Here is a 19,026-nt window from a genome sequence, read left to right on the forward strand (position 1 = left end):
TTTTTTTGCAAAAAAAGACACAGTCAGACTCATTTGATGATCATTGAAAATATTACATGAGAGGAGCGGCTAGAGTCATTGCGTAGCTTGCTGATCTATATTTACAAGATCCACCAAGGTAGAGCTATCAGAAAAGACCAAAAGTTGTCTAATGCCACGTGATATTGCTGCTTCAAGGCCCATTAAGAGCACTCTTATTTCAGCATCATAGCTGTTAAGGGCCCAACATGGACTGCCTTCTGCAATGAATAATTTGACATTGGGATGTTTGATGATGAACCCTCATCCAGCATTCCCTATAACCGGATCAAACGATCCATCAATGTGCAATCTCTCAGTGGCATAAGGATGCAACTTAGGCTCCGTATGGAAGGAGTATAAATACAAATATATAAAGTGCAAAACCTTACATTTTGAATGTATTTATACTGTACAAATTTATATTTATACTCCTTCCAAACTAAGCCTAGGTGAACTTGGGTTGAGATTTTGTCAAAATTTGAATAGATACAGCCCGATGCAGTATAAAGCAAGGTCAGAACTATTAATCAGGCTATATCGGCTTGTATTGAGCTGCACCTTTATTTTTTATTTTTTATTTTTTTTTTCAAATTAGTTCAGAGGAATTAGTTTAAGACCCATTTACCCCTGAATCAGGTTAGACCTCAAAACATTCACTGTAGGAGTATAACTATAATGGGGTCACTGATATTGGTCGATATGACCCAATACGTTTCATGCTTTGAACCTTGTTGTAAAGTCGGGCCAACTTGAGTTCACCCATGTACGCCTTGCTCCATCCCCACCCGAAAGAGTCCGGATCTCAAAACAGATCCGGAGTCCACCCTGAATCCCTGCATCTCACGTCATTATTTATTAAGCCATTATGTAATTTGGATTTTATACCAATATTTCACCACCACATGTGCATTATCGTATACGTACAGCGCATAACCCTCGCCACATGTTTTAAGTTACTCGTCATTGATGTATCAAGTTTTACAACGGAAGATGAATCTAAGCCTCTCCTACCTTCTTCCAAAGTTTATTCTTTATAATTGCTTCTGTCCTCAACTTCTTTATTGACATCTCTCTTTCAGTCTCAGCATAGAAAAGTAGAAAAGTAGTCAGAGTAAGAGATGTGGAGCCTGTCCTTGCTGCTTCTGCTTCTAACTGTAGAAGTAGGAGGTTTGGGCCAAAAGAGCCCCAAATTTAGCCGAGACGACTTCCCCTCCGACTTTGTTTTCGGTGCTGGAACTTCAGCTTATCAGGTCTGTCTGCAACTAGCCATTTCATCACATAATTTCTCTATCTGACTGAAGAGAATATACATAAAAAGCGTCGAAGTAACAAAAGAATAGGAAAATTGAAGAAATAGCTGTGGTTTTGATGATTGATGAGTGAGTATGCAGGCTGAAGGTGCAGTAGCAGAAGACGGAAGAGCTCCTTCTATTTGGGACATCTTCACTCACCAAGGTGAATCCGTCTTTTTCTTCTATTTATTATCTGAAGATTTACAGCATGTAATTTTTATGATTAACGGGGTATTCTATAACGTAAATTGTTTTTCCTGTTGCCGAAAACAAATTAAAACCAACATGTTTTTGGTTGTGTATGCATTTTTTGTTTTCAAAACTGAAATAAAAAACGGTGGGTTCTTGAATTTCTAGTTTCAAAAACATGGTTATAGCTGGTTTTTTAAAATCATAAACAAATTAAAACCAACATGCTTTTGGTTGTGTATGTGTTTTTTGTTCTTAAAACTGCAACAAAAAACGATGGATTCTTGAATTTTTAGTTTCAAAAACATGATTATAGCTGGTTATTCAAAACCAAAAACAAATTAAAACCAACATGTTTCTGGTTGTGTATGTGTTTTTTCTTTGTTTTCAAAACTGAAACAAAAAGTGGTCGGATCTTGAATTTCTAGTTTCAAAAGCATGATTATGGCTGGTTATTCAAAATCAAAAACAAATTAAAACCAACATATTTCTGGTTGTGTGAGTTTTTTGTTTTCAAAACTGAAACAAAAAACAGTGGATTCTTGAATTTCTAGTTTCAAAAACACGATTATAGAGGTTATTCAAAATCAAAAACAAATTAAAACCAACATGTTTTTGGTTGTATTTGTGTTTTTTGTTCTTAAAACTGCAACAAAAAACGATGGGTTCTTGAATTTTTAGTTTCAAAAACATGATTATAACTGGTTATTCAAAATCATGTTCCATAAATCATATAATTTTTATACTAAAAAAATTGTTTTTAATTTAAAATACATCATTTTGATGCTGGCTCCAAAAACATATATTGTTTTTTAAAATCTAACCAACTTATAAGCTTAAAACAGATTTTGGTTTTGCTGATGTAGCGATATCGAAAACAAATAAAAACAAAAACGTTCATATTATAGAATGCTTCCTAAATTAATCATGGTTTGATTTGATTCCAACATCTCAGGAAAGATGCCGGACAAAAGCACGGGAGATGAAGCAGCTAATGGATACCATAAATACAAGGTAATCCTCGTTAGTCCTCTTCATGTTCAAATTAAATAATTAATTATGAGATTCTTTTTTCCAGAAAATTACAGGTAGTGGGATGATGATACTTATAAGGGTTCGTATGATAGCATTCAAGTAGAAAGACTTACACGTTATGACATATTTGTATAAACATTTTAAAATGCCAAAAATATCATTTATATAATTTTTGAGCCCACTTTGCCTTCTTTAAAACTCTGTATTGGGCCGGGCTTTGCCTTTATGTTAATAAAATATGCTCAGGCCCGAGCCTGAGCCTGAGCCTGGCCCTCATATTTTTTATTTAATTAAAAACTATTTTATTTATATTAAAATACTTCAAAATCTAAAAGAATAATGAAATATCTTATTATTACTTGACAGACTGTACCCTTAATGTTTATCTATTGTCTTAAAGTATTCCCTAAGTTTTCAGACAATTGTCTAAAACTTTGCCATTAACATAGTTAAAGGAATGATTAAAAAGACTATTTTACCCTTTATTTTCTTTCAAATTTTCACAATGAAATAGAAAAAGAAGAGAGAGAGAGAGAGAGAGAGAGAGAGAGAGAGAGAGGGAGGGACTGTGGTTGTGCCGCTAGTGAACAATGGAACAATGAAGGGTGGAATTTAGAATTTGGATCTACAACCGGGGATGAAGAATGTACCTGATATCGGTAATTAGGTTGGTGGAATCATCCCCTATGAAATCCACGGAAAATACTGTTATCATCCCCCAACCTCATTTCTTCTCACAGATGTTGTCTGTAACTTCTCCATCAGCCCAACAAAAATCACTCACCCGTTTGAAGCCCTTCTCTTTTCCCTATTTCTCCCCTCCTGAAAGACGGCAAAGCTTTTCTTGTTTATGCTTTTTTTGTGTATTTCATTCATTGAGAATTCAGATATATATATATATATATACAGCAATCAAATCTCCTAAGTTTACAGTAACTCAAACTCAAACCTATCTTTCCTATCTCAACTATACAAGATAAGGATTATAAGATATATACAAAGAAAACGGAGACCCCTACTCCTAATTCGATCCTAACACAGCGGAGTCTCCTAATCCTGGAGACTCCTACTCCAATCCTAATACAATCCTAACACCCCCCCTCAAGTTGGAGCATGCAGATTGTGAATGCCCAACTTGCGGAGAAAATACTCAAAATCTCTGCGACCCAGTGCCTTTGTAAAAATGTCAGCAAACTGAATGGTAGTCGACACATAAGTAGGATGAATGCAACCATTTTGAATCTCATCACGAATAAAATGGCAATCAACTTCAATATGTTTCGTACGCTCATGAAACATTGGGTTTACTGCAATATGCAAGGCTACCTGACTATCACAATATAATCGCATTGGGTTCGAATGCGTCACTCCAAGAGCCAATAACAATCCCTTCAGCCATTTTAATTCACACGTGGTCGTGGCCATAGATCGATACTCTGGTTCCGCTGAATAACGAGCCACAGTGTGTTGTTTCTTAGTTTTCTAGGAAATCGGCGATTTCCCAAGCAGAATAAACCACCCAGACAAGGAACGTCGGGACAAAGGACAACTCACCTAGTTTGAATCACACCATGCATATAACTACAAGTCACAATCTGAACGCAAGAGAATTCCTTGACCAGGATTTCCTTTCAAGTAGCGCACCACTCGCAATGCAGCCTCCTAATGTCTTTCTTGCGGCTGCTGCATGAATTGGGACAGAACATGCACACAATAAGACAACTCTGGACGCGTTGCTAAGAGATAAATAAGCCTCCCCACCAAGCGTCTGTATCGCTCAGGATTAGATAAGAGGGGCCCATCTATCAATGCGAGATTGTGATTCTGCTCCAGAGGAAAAGGAGTAGGTTTTGCACCAAGTAATCCAACTTCAGAGATAATATCCAAAGCATACTTACGTTGAAACAAAAAAATTCCTGTTGAGTTTCGGGCAACTTCAATGCCCAAAAAATATTTCAATGGTCCCAAGTCTTTTATATGGAAGCAGTCACTCAAATATTTCTTGAAGACTTGAATCGCCATACGATCATTACCTGACAGTATAATGTTGTCCACATACACGAGAACAAGCACATGCACCCTGTCCCGATGAAAGGTGAAAAGGGAGTAATCTGAACATGATTGCTAAAACCCATATGTCTTCAAGGCTGCGGTTAATTTAGCAAACCAACATCTCGGCGCTTGTTTCAAACCATACAGAGATTTTCGCAATCGACACACCATACCTGGTTTATCTGACTGAAAATCCGAAGGCATTCGCATGTAGATTTCCTCATGAAGGTCACCATGCAAGAATGCGTTATGTACGCCCATTTGATGAAGCTCCCAATTTCTAGCTGCAGCGACTGCAAGGAAGGTACAGACAGTAACCATTTTTGCAACAGGGGCAAAAGTTTCATTATAATCAATTCCCTCAACCTGCTTGTTCCCAAAAATCACGAGACGAGCTTTATATCTTTCCACTGTCCCATCAGCGTTATACTTGATTTGATACACCTATTTGCATCCTATGGCTCGTTTTCCGGATGGCAAAGGCTCTACAGTCCATGTTTGATTATTTTCAAGTGCTTGTATTCTTTTTGCATAGCATCCCTCCATTTTTCATCCTTTACGGCCTCAACAAAAGAAGTAGGTTCAACCCTTGCAGTAATAGCTGCCAAGAAAGCACGATGTCGACAAGAAAAATTGTTACAGTTCACATAGTTATCTATGGGGTAAGGACTACCTGCAGAATGTGATTGGCCGAGTGAGCTTGCAAAGGGACGCAGAGAGGGACTCAAGTGCTGTGTGGTGTGAAGCACATAGTCTCTTAACCTTGTGGACTGTTGTTTCAATTGATGCCCACACCCCAAATGGGATTCAGAGTGCTGCTGTTGCACAACATTGCCACCCCTTGACGTCAGGACTGTCTTTGCTTACATTTTCTGTGGTGGCATCACAAGAATGCATGGATTCACCAGCATTTGCATTCGGGTCTACGCGGGTTCCTTCTTCTGCACGGACTCCTTCTTCAGCGAGTTCGCCTCGCTAGTCAATCTCCATCTCGCCATTTGCTTGTCCAGGTGAATAAGTGGACGGCACCAACACCTCATCTGTCCCACCTATTCCACAATGAAATTGGCCTTGTGCTTTGTTTGGCTGTTCATCCTCTTTGCGTGCATAAGAAAATTCATCCTCTAAAAAGGTAACATCTCTGGATGCAAAGAATGTGCTGGACTCTAAATCATACAAGCTCCATCCTTTCTTTCCAAAAGGATACCCAACAAAAACACACCGTCTGCTTCGACTGACAAATTTATCCCCTCCATGTCCATGATTGTGCGCATAAGCCAAGCAACCAAAAACTCGCACATTATCATAAGAAGGACGTCGCCCAAATAAAACTTCATAGGGAGTCTTTCCCTTCAACAGAATGGACGGTGTCCGATTGATCAAATAACATGCGGTCAATACACATTCCCCCCAAAAATGAATAGGCATGCTAGCTTGAAAGCGCAATGCTCAGGCAACATTGAGTATGTGGCGGTGTTTGCGTTCAACCCTCCCGTTTTGTTGAGAGGTCCCGACACAAGTGGTTTGATGAATAATACCATGCTGAGCAAAATAACTAGCCAAACAGACAAACTCAGTCCCATTATCAGTACGAACCACTTTGATAGATTTGTTAAATTGCCTTTCAACCATAGCAAAAAAATTTCGAAGAACTCATCCCACTTCCGTCTTATCAATCAGAAGATAAATCCAAACACCTCTAGAAAAATCATCTACTATTGTCAAGAAATAATGAGCACCACAAGAAGCTGTAGTTCTATAAGGACCCCATAAATCACAATGAATTAACTAAAAAATAGCGGATGCTCTATTATTGCTAGAAACAAACTCTTCTCGACATTGTTTAGCTCGGAAGCATATATCACAACCCTTAATACTGTCATCCTTATTATTTTTAGTACTAACAAAAGGCAGCAACTTAACAATTTTATGAGAAGGATGCCCTCACCTTTGATGCCAAATATCACACGTCCTGATCTCTGTAGTCTTCATTGCTCTTGCTGATGCAATGCTCCGGAAATAATAGAGTCCCTCTCGCTGTTCACCCGCTCCAATCAACATTCTCGTAGTTCGGTCCTGTATCACACATAATTTATTAGTGAACTAAACAACACAATTCAACTCCTCAATCAATCGCGACACAGAAATTAAATTGCAATTCAAACTAGGCACATATAAAACATTAGTCAGTTTCAGATGGTCGTCCAGCGCACTGTGCCTTCTTTCTCTGCTATTGTCGCTTTCCCATCTGGCAGCCCGACAGAGCATGGAATGACGTTCTTTATGTCTCTCATAGACTCGAGGCTTCCTGTCATATGATGAGAAGCCCTGTGTCTATTATCCATTCTGACAATTTTCACTTTCTACTTAGTTGTTGACTCCCCTCTTTTTGTGTGTTCAAAAGGTTGAGTAACATGTTCCACTGCTCACTACTTAGTCCATTTAACCCAGTCTTGTCTGCATCGATTGATTCTCCTTGAGATGCATTGCCTTGCGCAGAGACTTTGGCTGTATTGGCCCTAACTTGGCCACCACGACTTTTTCCTCCTGCCCCTGCTCCTTGTTTCTGTTCACCCTGTTCTTTTCCTTTGTTTTCAGCCATACCGACTACTGTGTCTGAAAACCCACAATTGGCGGTAGAATCGCCACAAAAGACAAAGAACCGATTTCTGGATCTCCCTAAAACCTGCCGCAGAACTTCGACTCGCCAGAAAAAAATCAGAATGTTCTGATTGAGAATGAATCCCTGAGTTCTCTGTTACTCGTACAAGAAGAACCGTCCAAAGAAAAAAAAACTGAAGGCGAAGATCGGAGAGAGACAATACACCCCCCCCCTCTCTTCTCTTAGCATGCTCCAAGCTTCTAAAAACCCTACTCTTTGTTTTCGAATTAATTCTCAAGCAAAGTCATGGCCGGGGGTCAATAACGGAACCACAGAGGAGCCATCGTTGCCAGAGATTTCTGATATTCCTGCTGTGGAAGAGAAATCAGACAAAATTGCGACTAACGTCGAAGCAGAAGCGGACAAAATTGAGGACGACGAAGATGAAGTGGATGAAGACGCTGAAGAAGGGGAAGATCGGAAGTTTTGTAGAAGGGAGAATGAGTTCTTGAAACACAGTGCCAAATTGTATCTGGTGTGCAAGGCTTGTCCTTTGCCGGCGCCGAACAATCGTCGTTGCCACCGCTGATCACTGGTCTGTTTTACAAGTGTCGCCGCTGTTCAACGAAGGAGACGATGAATAGTGGTGGTGAACAATTCAGAAATCACAGGCGCAGACGACCCTGACGAAACAAGGAAGAGTGTCGCCGCTGATTATTGGTCCTTTGCCGGCGCCGAACAATCGTTGCTGCCGCCGCTGATCTCTAGAGGTCTTGGAACACAGACCGCTGATCTCCAGAAACAAGGAGTGCTGCGATTGTTCAACGAAGGAGACGATGAACAGTGATGGTGAACAGTTTAGAAACCATGGGTGCAGGCGGCCTCGACGAAACAAGAAAGAGTGTCGCTATTGATCACTTGTCCTTTGTTGGTGCCGAACAATCGTTGCTGCCACCGCTGATCTCCAGAGGTCTTGGAACACATACCTCTTGCTCCTGTTTCGTGACTCTGATACCATGAAAGACGACATAGCTTTTCTGGTTTATGCTTTTTTTGTGTATTTCATTCATTGAGAATTCAGAGATATATATATACTGCCATTGAATCTCCTAAGTTTACAGGAATTCAAGTTCAAACCTATCTTTCCTATCTCAAATATACAAGATAAGGATTAGAAGATATATACAAAGAAAACGGAGACTCCTACTCCTAATTCAATCCTAACACAGCGGAGTCTCCTAATCCAATCCTAACCCCTCCCTTTTATCTACCATAACAAGGTGTTGAATATGAATCCATATGTTCATAACTAAGAGCTCCATCAGAAGGGTATACGAGGGAAGATCGAAGAGTCGGGATCCACATCCACTGGTACAATAATACGGTACTATTTTTGGAGAAAGGACTTTGATCGAAGAAGGAAAGGATGCCAGCGAAACACAAACTCCGGTCAGGAATGAGGGATCTATTTTCACGGCCCTTCAGGAAGAAGGGTTACATCCCTCTGTCGACATACCTCCGAACCAACAAGATTGGGGACTACGTCGATATCAAGGTTAATGGCGCAGTTCACAAGGGCATGCCTCACAATGTTTTATCACAGTCGCACTGGTAGGGGCTGGGACGCTACCAAGTGCACCATCGGTGTCGAAGTCAATAAACAGATTGGAAACAGGATTATTAGGAAGATGGTCCATGTGCGAGTGGAGCATGTGCAACTATCAAGGTGTAGGCAAGAGTTCAAACTGAGAAGGATCTACAATGATGAGAAGAATTTCACCAGATTCTCATCTTAACCAATGCACTTTCATCACAAGGTGGAGGGGTCCGTGGGAAGATCCACTGGTGGTGTCGCTTGTGTCGGAGATGGATAGGTGATCTCCGGTTCCCGCTTCTTCAACCTTCCTCTTCCCTTGTCTTTTACATCTCTCACTCTCAAACCTCTCAAAACATCCAAATGCAACTGTTGCAAAGGAACCTGGATATCTTCTTCTTTAACTGCTGCGATCTACATATCCTCACCTATCACTCGAACCCTAAAGTAATCGTCGTCGTTAATCTTCGAGGGAAGATCCATGTGAGTCAAGAAGAAACTGAGATGCTGGCAATGGTGCCGAATAGTGGAAATGGGTTCAACCGCTTGACGTTAGCAGTTTTTATGTCAGAGCTGGTGGTGTGCTGGTGCTGGAGCTATTGCTGCACCTCCAACGGTAAAGGCAAAAAAGAGAAAGTTGAAGACAGGAACAGGGGAAGTGATGAGGGCGGGTTGGGTTTTAAAAGAATTATATGTTATGTGGTGTCACGTGCATACAGATTTTGATGGAATTGATGAGGGCGGATTTGGTCCTCCAATGACATCATGACACATAGCATCTTGGAATAACTAGTTGACACATAGACACCACCTAAGCAATGACTTGGAGTCCTAGATCATGGTTTCTCTTCTTCTAGACCTGGCGACCTCGACCACAACTCAGGTTGGCTAGAAGCACCTCATCCAGAGCCGATCTACAGCACCTCATCACTAGCCGAAGTGACCTCGATGCAAGGAGCAACCTCCCTCGAGGGCGTGCCGGCCTGACTGAGGTCTAGGTGGCGACCTGCGAGACGTGCTCACTAACAAATTCGGCATGCATATTCTGACACTCCCACGATTCTTGGAAGTTGGCCCACGTACCGAATGTTCCGGAGGGTGGTCAACGTGCATGATGTTTACCTCCAAGGATTTCAGACCGGTTAGGCACGATCTCTCGAGAATCTCGAATGCAGTGCGTGAGGCTCACACTGAACAATGCCTATATAAAAGCACCAACCCCAAAGACCCAGGGAGGAGAGAAAAAAGAGAGGTACACGTGATTACTCTACTCACTAGCACTCAAGCTCTCAAGCATTCAGCTCGCATTCACAGCATATGTATTGACTTAACCATCGAAGCGACCTCGCCGGGTTAGCCACCCCGGGTTCTCTGATCCACTGTTTTGCATATTAATCTAGCTCGCCGCCCAATTGGAGTTCGGATCGCCATCCAGCTAGGAGTATCCAGATCGTGCACCATCAATTGGCATCGTTTGTGGGAAACACCACAAGAAGCTAAGTTCTCACCTTCTAAAAGGCTAAGTCCTCTTCTTCCAAAAAGCTAAGATCTCACCTTTTAGAAACAAAAGTTTTCACTTTTTAATTTTCATTTTTTATGAACTCAAAGGAACTTTTGAGCAGCATAAACACCTAGAACGAATACTGATTATTGGGAGACAAAAACACCTATGATGAACCTAGAGAACTCCCATGTGACAAGCAGACAAGTTCAGGCCAAACTCAGCATCCCTAGTGCCCTAGATAAATGCACCGTTACTGTATGTGAATGCCCCTCTCCCCGCGGTAGAGCCATCAGTGGTTCCCGCCAGGATTGAAGCGTAGTAGTTCTATGAAATGAAGTATGAATTTCCAGATCTGAGCATGGGAGAAGCCTGGTGTAGACAACAACAGAACATCCTCAACTCATCCTCAATAGCAATCAGCTAGGACGAGGCCTCATCAGCCCTATTTCGCGAGGTCGCCTCTACAAGACGAGCTCTTCGTGGCTTCCACAGGAGTTGGCGGCCAACGGATTGCATGGACGCCCTTGCAGGTCATGCCTTCCAAGGCTCCCATGCGAGCTAGTTACCTAAAGTCAGTAGTGCTACCCCCGTAGGTCGAGCTCTCAGTGGCTTCTTATAGGAGTGGATGACTGGTGTCACTAATGAGGCTAATGTTGTGCAGCTGTGGCCTTGAACTGCTAACTCACACTGACAACAACATTATGCCCTCGCAAGGGGGGCAGAACATGTATGTTGTGGTCTCGCAAGCACTCACCCAAGAAGATAATCCCACGGGATGATGTAGAAGTTGCCATATGAGAAGTTACTACAAAATGACCACCCGCTTAGGCGGAAAGGTCAGGTCACACGTCAGCTAAATAAGGGTAAGGAGAGTGGACCGTGAGTCGCTCTCAGAGCCCAAGAGATAAGGTGCCGAGCTGATAAAAGACCTCAACACCACATTGAGACCCAGTCGCCTCTTCGGTATGGGCAAATAAAAAAATAGCTTATGCGCAGTTAGGACGAGCACATACTCTACAAGGTCTTTTCACTTCGGCGTACATTGAGATCGGGTTATTCCTATTAGAGCCTAGCTCGTTAGCCCAACACTTTGTTAGTAATCCACACTTATCCACGTCAGCTTGGGCATATACCTAGTCGCCTCTTTGGCATGGGCAAAATAAAAAAGCAGTTCATGTTTAGCCTCATCGATGTGCATACAATTTGGCCACTCGGGGTAATCCACACTTAGAAAACTTTTATGAAATGGAGTGGAGGACAAAATGCAACACCTATTCGGCATACCAGTTGGGCACCATGACAAACGCAAACTTGGTTAATCTCTTCACAGTAGACCTCTACCTCGGTTTTAGGCTCTGGGTCGAACTCTTTGGCTACTCTTTTGAGAACCAATTCGAGTGACACTACGTCAAAGTCTACCTAGGTGGAGCGACCTAATAAAGCAGTCACATAGTTAGAACCCCCCTTTGAGGACAACATGGTAAGCTTCACTCTCGAGGTAATGGTCAGATTGCAGAACCCCTTGACGGTTACATCCCTAATAAGGTAGATGTCCTCGGGGTACCTGCTTCACCTTTCCTCGAGAGGATGAGTTTGCTCTCGTGCCCCGAGAATCAAGATAGTGAGGTCCTGCTAAGGTAGCAAACACTCAAACTATTCCGATCTGAGAAGTAAATTAGACCAATGCTCACGACTACGAACTGATTGAATCAGTCATCTTAGGCCAAAAGGAGCAATTTCCTCCCTTCGCCGAGCTACTCTCAGCTCGGGAGTGGGGGGCAATTGATGAGGGCGGATTTGGCTCTCCAATGACATCATGACACATTGCATCTTGGAACAACTAATTGACACATAGACACCACCTAAGTAATGACTTGGAGTCCCAGATCGTGGTTTCTCTTCGCCTAGAGAAACCATTAACTTAGAAACTGGACACCAAACTTGGAAACTTAGAGCTGATTCATTCGGATTGGACGGTCAAATCATAAATTTAGAAACTGGACACCAAAGCAGTTCGGTCTTTGAATCAATTTTTAAAACCTTAGAAAAAAGCTGGAACTCTTCAAAGATAATTTTTTATAAACTTTTAAAAGATGAGATTGAAGATGTGGTTTTGGCATCCACCGAGAAAAGAACTTCAACCCAAGCCTAATGGATCTTTTGTAGGAATGGCAACGGGGCGGGGACGGGGAGCCTCTCCCCATCCCCATCCCCGCGAAAATCTCCATCCCCGTCCCTGCTAACGGGGACAAGGTTATCCCCATCCACATCCCCACGGGGATCCCCTTTCCTCGTAATTTTTTATAATGCTAAAAATTTTGTTTTTGTTTTTTTATTTTATTTAAAAAATAAAAAAATAATAATTAAAATTTACAATCTATTAAAAAAGATTCAAACATATTCAACCATATTTTTAAAACATTAATTTATAGACATATGTTTACATATATAACGTATACATACATATATACATATATATTAGTGGGGATCCCATGGGCAGGGATCGGGGTCCCTGCGGGGCGGGGAGTGCTCTCCCCGTCCCCACTAATGGGGATGAAAATTTCCCCATCCCCGTCCCTATGGGGGGAAAATCATCCCCATCCCCACCCCATTTGGGGCGGATCCCCACAGGGATCAGGGAAATGGGAAAAATTGCCATCCCTAATCTTTTGCAGGGATTGGACGTCAGAAAATTCAGGGCTGACCTGAACTTGGGTTGGCCTTGGATTAAGGCCTTGGGTAGTTTGCGCTCGGTCCAATCCAAGTCCACCCAAACAAGTACAGATATATCTATATAAAAATGTCATTTCTAATTATATATACATAAATATTAGGGGCGAGCAAGAAAAACCGAATTGATCGAAACTGAACTGAAAATCCAGTTAACTGAACCAACCGTAGTTCGATATTTAAAAAAAAACTGATGGCATTGATTTGGTTTCGGTTAACCGAAATAGAAAACCAGTGGTTAACTAAACCGACCACTATACATATATTTATATATATTTTATGTATATTATATATATTTTATATTTTCTATACATTATGAATTAATAAATATGGGTTATATATTTATAGTATATAATATATTATTTATTATTTAAAATATAATATTTTATATATATTTCTAGTGTTTTATTATATATATTTACATATTTTTTATAATATATATTGTAAATAATAAAAAACTAATGAATCGATGAACCGAACTGATCAACCGGTTAACCGATCAGATCCGATTTGGTTTCAATGGAAAACTGGTAACCTTGGTTCGGTTTTAAAAATAAGCCCACTGAATTGAACCATGAGCACCCTGAATAAACATACACATATATGTACATATGTATCAAACATGCACATATGCATTTGTTAATGAAATTTATCAACATTTTTAATCCATTCTACTCCTAAGTTGGACTCTATTGCGGGCTTTAAAGCCCTATAAAAGATGGTTGTACAAAAAAAATTATAGATTTCAAAGACCCTACAAAAATATATTCTAATAATAGCAGTGGACTGTGACACTTGTACAGATTCTCTAATACAAAGCCAAAGGATGTGATTATGACCCAAGGAAACCGGGTTCAGTCAGTGCAAAGTCCGTTCGAACAGACATCATAGCCTTGCATTGGGAATATCTCTCCATGAAATAAAGTACAGAAGTACGGAGGTATTCCCAATGCAAGGCTGTAAAGTCTGTTCAAAAAATGTTAAAATGGGCCTTGCACTGATTGAAGACGATCTCTGACCCAAGGAGGCAGCCGGCCAGAGAGGTTTTTCTCATAACATGTGCTGTACCTTTGTTAAACTAGAAGCCCATATTTATAAGGGTTAAGTACACTGCAACCCAATACAGAAATCTGAATTACAACCCCCATACTCTACTACTCGCCCCCCCCCCCCCCCCTAAACCACATCCTGCCCGTGAATTTGGCATCAATTCACGGCCAGGATTCATCCCCTGTATGGTGGGGTTAGAAAATTCTGACCTGGACTGATCAGTCATTCTCCCTATTTGTAATGGGACTTCCAGCACTCAATTGTACTAAAATTTACTGTTAGAAGGGAGAGCCCTTCTTATCCGAGATTATACCAACCTCCTAGACTTGTTCAGCCTCTTGGATCAAGGGACAAGTGTCCCACAAGGTAAGATTAGTTGCTCGGATTTTTTCAACTACCTTGCCAAATTTTGATCACACCAAGCAAATAACTTGCTGACATGGTATTAGTTTGATTAACTGTTAATAGGCCTAGGATGGGAGACGAGTCAAAGATATTTACCCATTGGTGTAGGCTATTGCCATCGGCTGTAAGATTTATCCATACACGAAGGTTATTCTGAATTGAGGGCATCTGGCCACTCAGATCAATAGGATTTCCTCAAACCTGATCAATTTACGTAGTCCCAGCCCAACCCAACCTAAGTTGTGTTGAGCTAAGCTCCATTTGGGCCTGGCCTGAGACCAATCTTAGCTTCTTAGGGTTGGGCCTGGGTTCACCCTCAACCCAACCCAAAGCTCCCAAGTAGAACCCCTACTGCTAGGGATTAGTGGTTTCTTGCAAATTTACTATAATACCCCTTCATTTAAGTCATGCCATAAATCAAATTTGTGTGATGATGAAATCTTTGCATGCACTATCAGTCCATTTGAGATTTGGGGGTTCATCTCTTCATCTAAAAATGAGCTTTGGGACCTTAACGTTGAAGGAAAAAACAAAAAATATTTTTTGTTTTTTTTTTACTTATTTTCTTTTTTCAATGATCATTAAGGTTCAGTTTGGAAGGGGTACAAATACAAATATGTATACTGTAAATACATACAAAATAATATAAAATATAAGATTTTGCACTCTAGAAATTTACATTTGTACTCTTCCCAAACTGAGCCTAAACAAAAGATCATGATTAATTTGATCATTGAAAATAAGTAATGCCCTAATTCTGTTAATGGTCTATCTCAAAAGGAGTATTTCTCATCTCTCCATTTACAAACCTTGCAGGAAGATGTCAAGATCATGAGTGAAATAGGTCTTGAAGGCTATAGGTTCTCCATATCTTGGTCAAGACTCCTCCCAAGTATGTATCCGGCCTCAAGCCCTCACTTCGATGGAAATATTTTGTCTGTTGGCGTAGAGAATATTCTTGGAAATGTCACGTTATCATGAGAGTAGGGTAAAATAATAATTGCTCTATTTACTATCGACAAATAACATAGACATGGGTGTGAATCAGTGAACATGTCCAATCTAAAAACACGAAATGTCCAATCCAAAAATCGGCTTCGGTCACTGCAAGGCCTATAATGCTTTATTTCATTAAAAATATCTCCATACTTCTATACTTTATTTCATGGGAAGATATTCCCAATACAAGAATATAATAACTGTTGAAACGGGTTCTGCATTGACTGAATCCAATTTCCAAAAATAATCTCAACAGCCTATAATGTTGGCTCCCAACAGCCAAAGTTAGCCCCACTTCAATAATTTCATATTAGTACGTATAAGCTTATATTGTTTGATATATGACACAAAGTATTGTGTTTGACGGTGGTAGATGGAAGAGGAGCAGTTAATCCAAAAGGCCTCGAGTATTACAACAATCTGATTAATGAACTGATTGCCCATGGTAAGGCTAATATAGGATTGACTCGCCAATCCAATTACTTGATGATAGGCTCTTGGTCAGACGGTATATATAACAATATTTCTCTCTTTAACTTCTTTCATGTTGACCAAATAGGGATTGAACCACACGCTACCCTCTTCCATTTGGATCTTCCCCAAATACTAGAGGATGAATATGGAGGATGGTTGAGCCCCAATATTGTGTTAGTTCCTTGTGATACTTGTTTTTTAACATTGGATTAGGACTTAGGGTTTAGGGTTTGTTTGTGTATATAAGAGTATTTGATTTAATTTTAAAACAGGGATGACTTCACAGCCTATGCAGATGTTTGCTTTAGAGAATTTGGTGACAGGGTCTCCTACTGGACCACCATCAATGAGCCCAATGTCATGGCTATTGCATCCTATGACACCGGACAATTCCCTCCCCGGCGGTGCTCGTTTCCGGGTGGTGTCTTCAACTGCTCAGCTGGAAACTCCTCTGTGGAGCCCTACACTGCAGTGCATTACATTTTGTTAGCCCATGCATCAGCTGTTGCATTGTACCGACAAAAATACCAAGTGAGTGCCTTCTTAATTACCTCTGAATCTTGATGAAAGGAATGACAAACCAATAGGGATGCAAACTATGAACAGTAGACCCGATTCGATTGGATCTCACAAATATTGATTTGAAGGATGTTGGATATTTGAATTTGATCTGCTTCAATTTAATTTTTTAAAAAATTAATAAATTATTAAACAAAAAATAAAATATAACGATTTAAATAAAAAAAATAAAAATAAACAAATATCTTTTCAACTATTTTAATCATATATACATGTTTTTTATAAAAGATAATATAACAAATTTACAAAAGTACAATATATATGTGTATATGTTATATTTATATAAATAAATAAATAAATATGTGTATATCTCTGTTCGAATCCTCTCAGATTGGATAAAAGAGTGATCCAAATTCGATTCAATTTTTGATGAGGTCCTATTATCTGATTCAATCTGAAGATCCAAAATGGAGCTACCTAAATCCAACAAAATAAGATAGGACTTCATATCGATCGAAACCAAGGAACTAAGCACTGGTTGTATTTTGCAGGCCAAGCAAAATGGTTGGATAGGCTTAAACGTGTATGCCTTCTGGTGTAGTCCTATGACAAACTCCCCTGCAGACGTTGTAGCGTCGCAAAGAGCCATTGATTTCTTCAACGGTTGGTAAGTTAATAGAAACAATAGTACTTGTTCTCTTCATGCATCAAACTAGCTTACATCCTGAGAATTGAAGCAGCTCGTTTGGGTTGATCAAGCATGAAACTGCATGCAGGGTTGTCAATCCTCTGGTGTTCGGAGACTACCCTGTGATCATGAAGAAGAGAGTTGGGACAAGGCTCCCATCCTTCACTAAACGCCAATCTCAACTTGTAAAAGGGTCATCAGATTTTATCGGTTTGAATCACTACTTCACATTTTACATTCAAGATGACTCCAACAAATCGACCATAAGACCTCCAGATTTCAATCTAGACATGGCTGTAAAGTTTTCAGGTTCCATTCTCGACGCTTTTGATCAGTAATATTCTAGAGCATATATCTAGATGATGTTTGTGGAAACAACAAATCTTTTAACTCTCCTCAACAATTAATGAATTGCAGTGAATAAAGATAGCACACCCTCGGGTGGGTTCTCACCAGATTCTCCGACCTTCAACCCAGATGGCTTGCAGGAATTGCTTCAATATTTCAAGAACTATTATGGCAACCCTCCCGTTTATGTTCAAGAAAATGGTAAATATGCCTTCATCACAATGTTTTAAAAAATGACCCAAAATTGGAATCATTTTAATTAGCCATCAGTTTTTGGGTCAAAGGTTCAACTGTTAGGTTTGAACAGACGACCCAATCTGGCAAAAAATTAAAAACAATAATTGAAATGAAAAATAGTTAAAACTGTCGAATAGGTCAACAATTCGATCACCCAAGTCAATAGGTCATTGACCAATTCAATGGTTTTTGGTCAAGTATCAAGTTTAGGGTAAAATGAGACAAATTGCCTGGACAATTCCTTGGCCAAACGGTTTAACCGTCCGGATCAACTGCGGTTCAGCATTGCTTCATATATGCCTAGGGAAACATCCCATGACTCTCATCACATTAACACAATCACCAATCAATCAATCTCTCTCTGCAACACACTATATATCCACCAAGAACTTTTCTTAATTGTCATCTCATCTGTGATCAGGTTATGGTGCGCCAAGAAACGAGACGCTTAACGACACAGCCAGGATAGATTACATGAATGGATTCATGGAAAGCATGTTTAATGCCATAAGGTGGAACTCTGATGGGTTATTTGAGCATCATCTCAGAATATGGGGTTGCTTTCTCTTGGAAGGATTCTAACTTTGTTTATGGTTTTAATTTGTAGGAATGGATCAAACACCAAAGGGTACTTTGTTTGGTCGTTCTTAGATGTGTTTGAGGTTCTTAGTGGGTATCAGACACGTTATGGGCTTGTTCATGTGGACTTCCATAACGAGTTTAGGAGACAACCCAAATTATCAGCACAGTGGTACTCCAATTTCCTCAAGAACAAAAGCATCAAGACATGGAGGATGAGGGCCAAATCCTATTCATCTGCAGAGTAGTTCATCATTTTTCTCGGCGTATGGTTCATGTAACTAAGAGTCCAAGAATAGGGCATCATCTGAAACCACGTCATACAGTTTGTTAATTAATATGGAAAGAAGTTAATAAACTATTTTCAGGGAATTATCTCTGAAACCTCCTTTACTAAGCCAAAATCATAATTTTCTCTAATTTTCCTTTAAATTATTTAATGAAATTTAATTATTAGCAAAATGGAATTTGATTATCATATATGTAGGGTGCAAGTTGGGCCAGGTTAGATTGGGTTGAGCCCAACCCTAAGTTCTACACCCCCAACTCTAATCCTATCCCAATCCGACCTTCAACCCGATCTACCCAACCCAATCCAAAGTCAACTTCAGGTTCCAACAACGAAAAAAAAAAACTTCGGGTTGGGTTGGGTTGGACTCGGATTGGGCCCAACCCAACCTATTTCCCATCCCTTAAAATCTCATAAAA

At 40.3% G+C, this 19,026-nt stretch overlaps 1 protein-coding gene across 2 annotated transcripts; it reads left to right on the forward strand.

Annotated features, from left to right (window-relative positions):
- Positions 1-1,006: 1,006 nt before the first annotated feature.
- Positions 1,007-18,716, forward strand: LOC104606173 (cyanidin 3-O-glucoside 7-O-glucosyltransferase (acyl-glucose)-like). 2 transcript variants are annotated; one of them, XM_010271252.2, is made up of 12 exons: positions 1,007-1,271; positions 1,413-1,476; positions 2,458-2,516; positions 15,291-15,366; positions 15,847-15,918; positions 16,033-16,120; positions 16,220-16,478; positions 17,018-17,133; positions 17,243-17,463; positions 17,572-17,703; positions 18,161-18,251; positions 18,347-18,716. In XM_010271252.2, the coding sequence occupies exons 1-12, from the start codon at positions 1,140-1,142 to the stop codon at positions 18,564-18,566; spliced, it is 1,530 nt and encodes a 509-aa protein (XP_010269554.2). In that variant the 5' UTR covers positions 1,007-1,139; the 3' UTR covers positions 18,567-18,716. The 2 variants fall into 2 exon arrangements, with proteins under 2 accessions (XP_010269554.2, XP_088760127.1); XM_088904001.1 differs by lacking the exons at positions 15,847-15,918; positions 16,033-16,120 and having other exon boundaries at positions 16,234-16,478.
- Positions 18,717-19,026: the final 310 nt, after the last annotated feature.

The sequence above is a fragment of the Nelumbo nucifera genome, chromosome 4 (assembly GCF_055504915.1).
Source record: "Nelumbo nucifera cultivar China Antique chromosome 4, China Antique-T2T, whole genome shotgun sequence".
In the NCBI taxonomy this organism is placed as follows: Eukaryota; Viridiplantae; Streptophyta; class Magnoliopsida; order Proteales; family Nelumbonaceae; genus Nelumbo; species Nelumbo nucifera.

Coding starts and splice junctions, on each gene's coding strand:
- LOC104606173 (XM_010271252.2), top strand. CDS start 1,140: ATGTGGAGCCTGTCCTTGCTGCTTCTGCTTCTAACTGTAGAAGTAGGA. Junction 16,121..16,219: donor TGGTTGAGCCCCAATATTGT/GTTAGTTCCTTG, acceptor ATTTTAAAACAG/GGATGACTTCACAGCCTATG. Junction 17,704..18,160: donor CGTTTATGTTCAAGAAAATG/GTAAATATGCCT, acceptor ATCTGTGATCAG/GTTATGGTGCGCCAAGAAAC.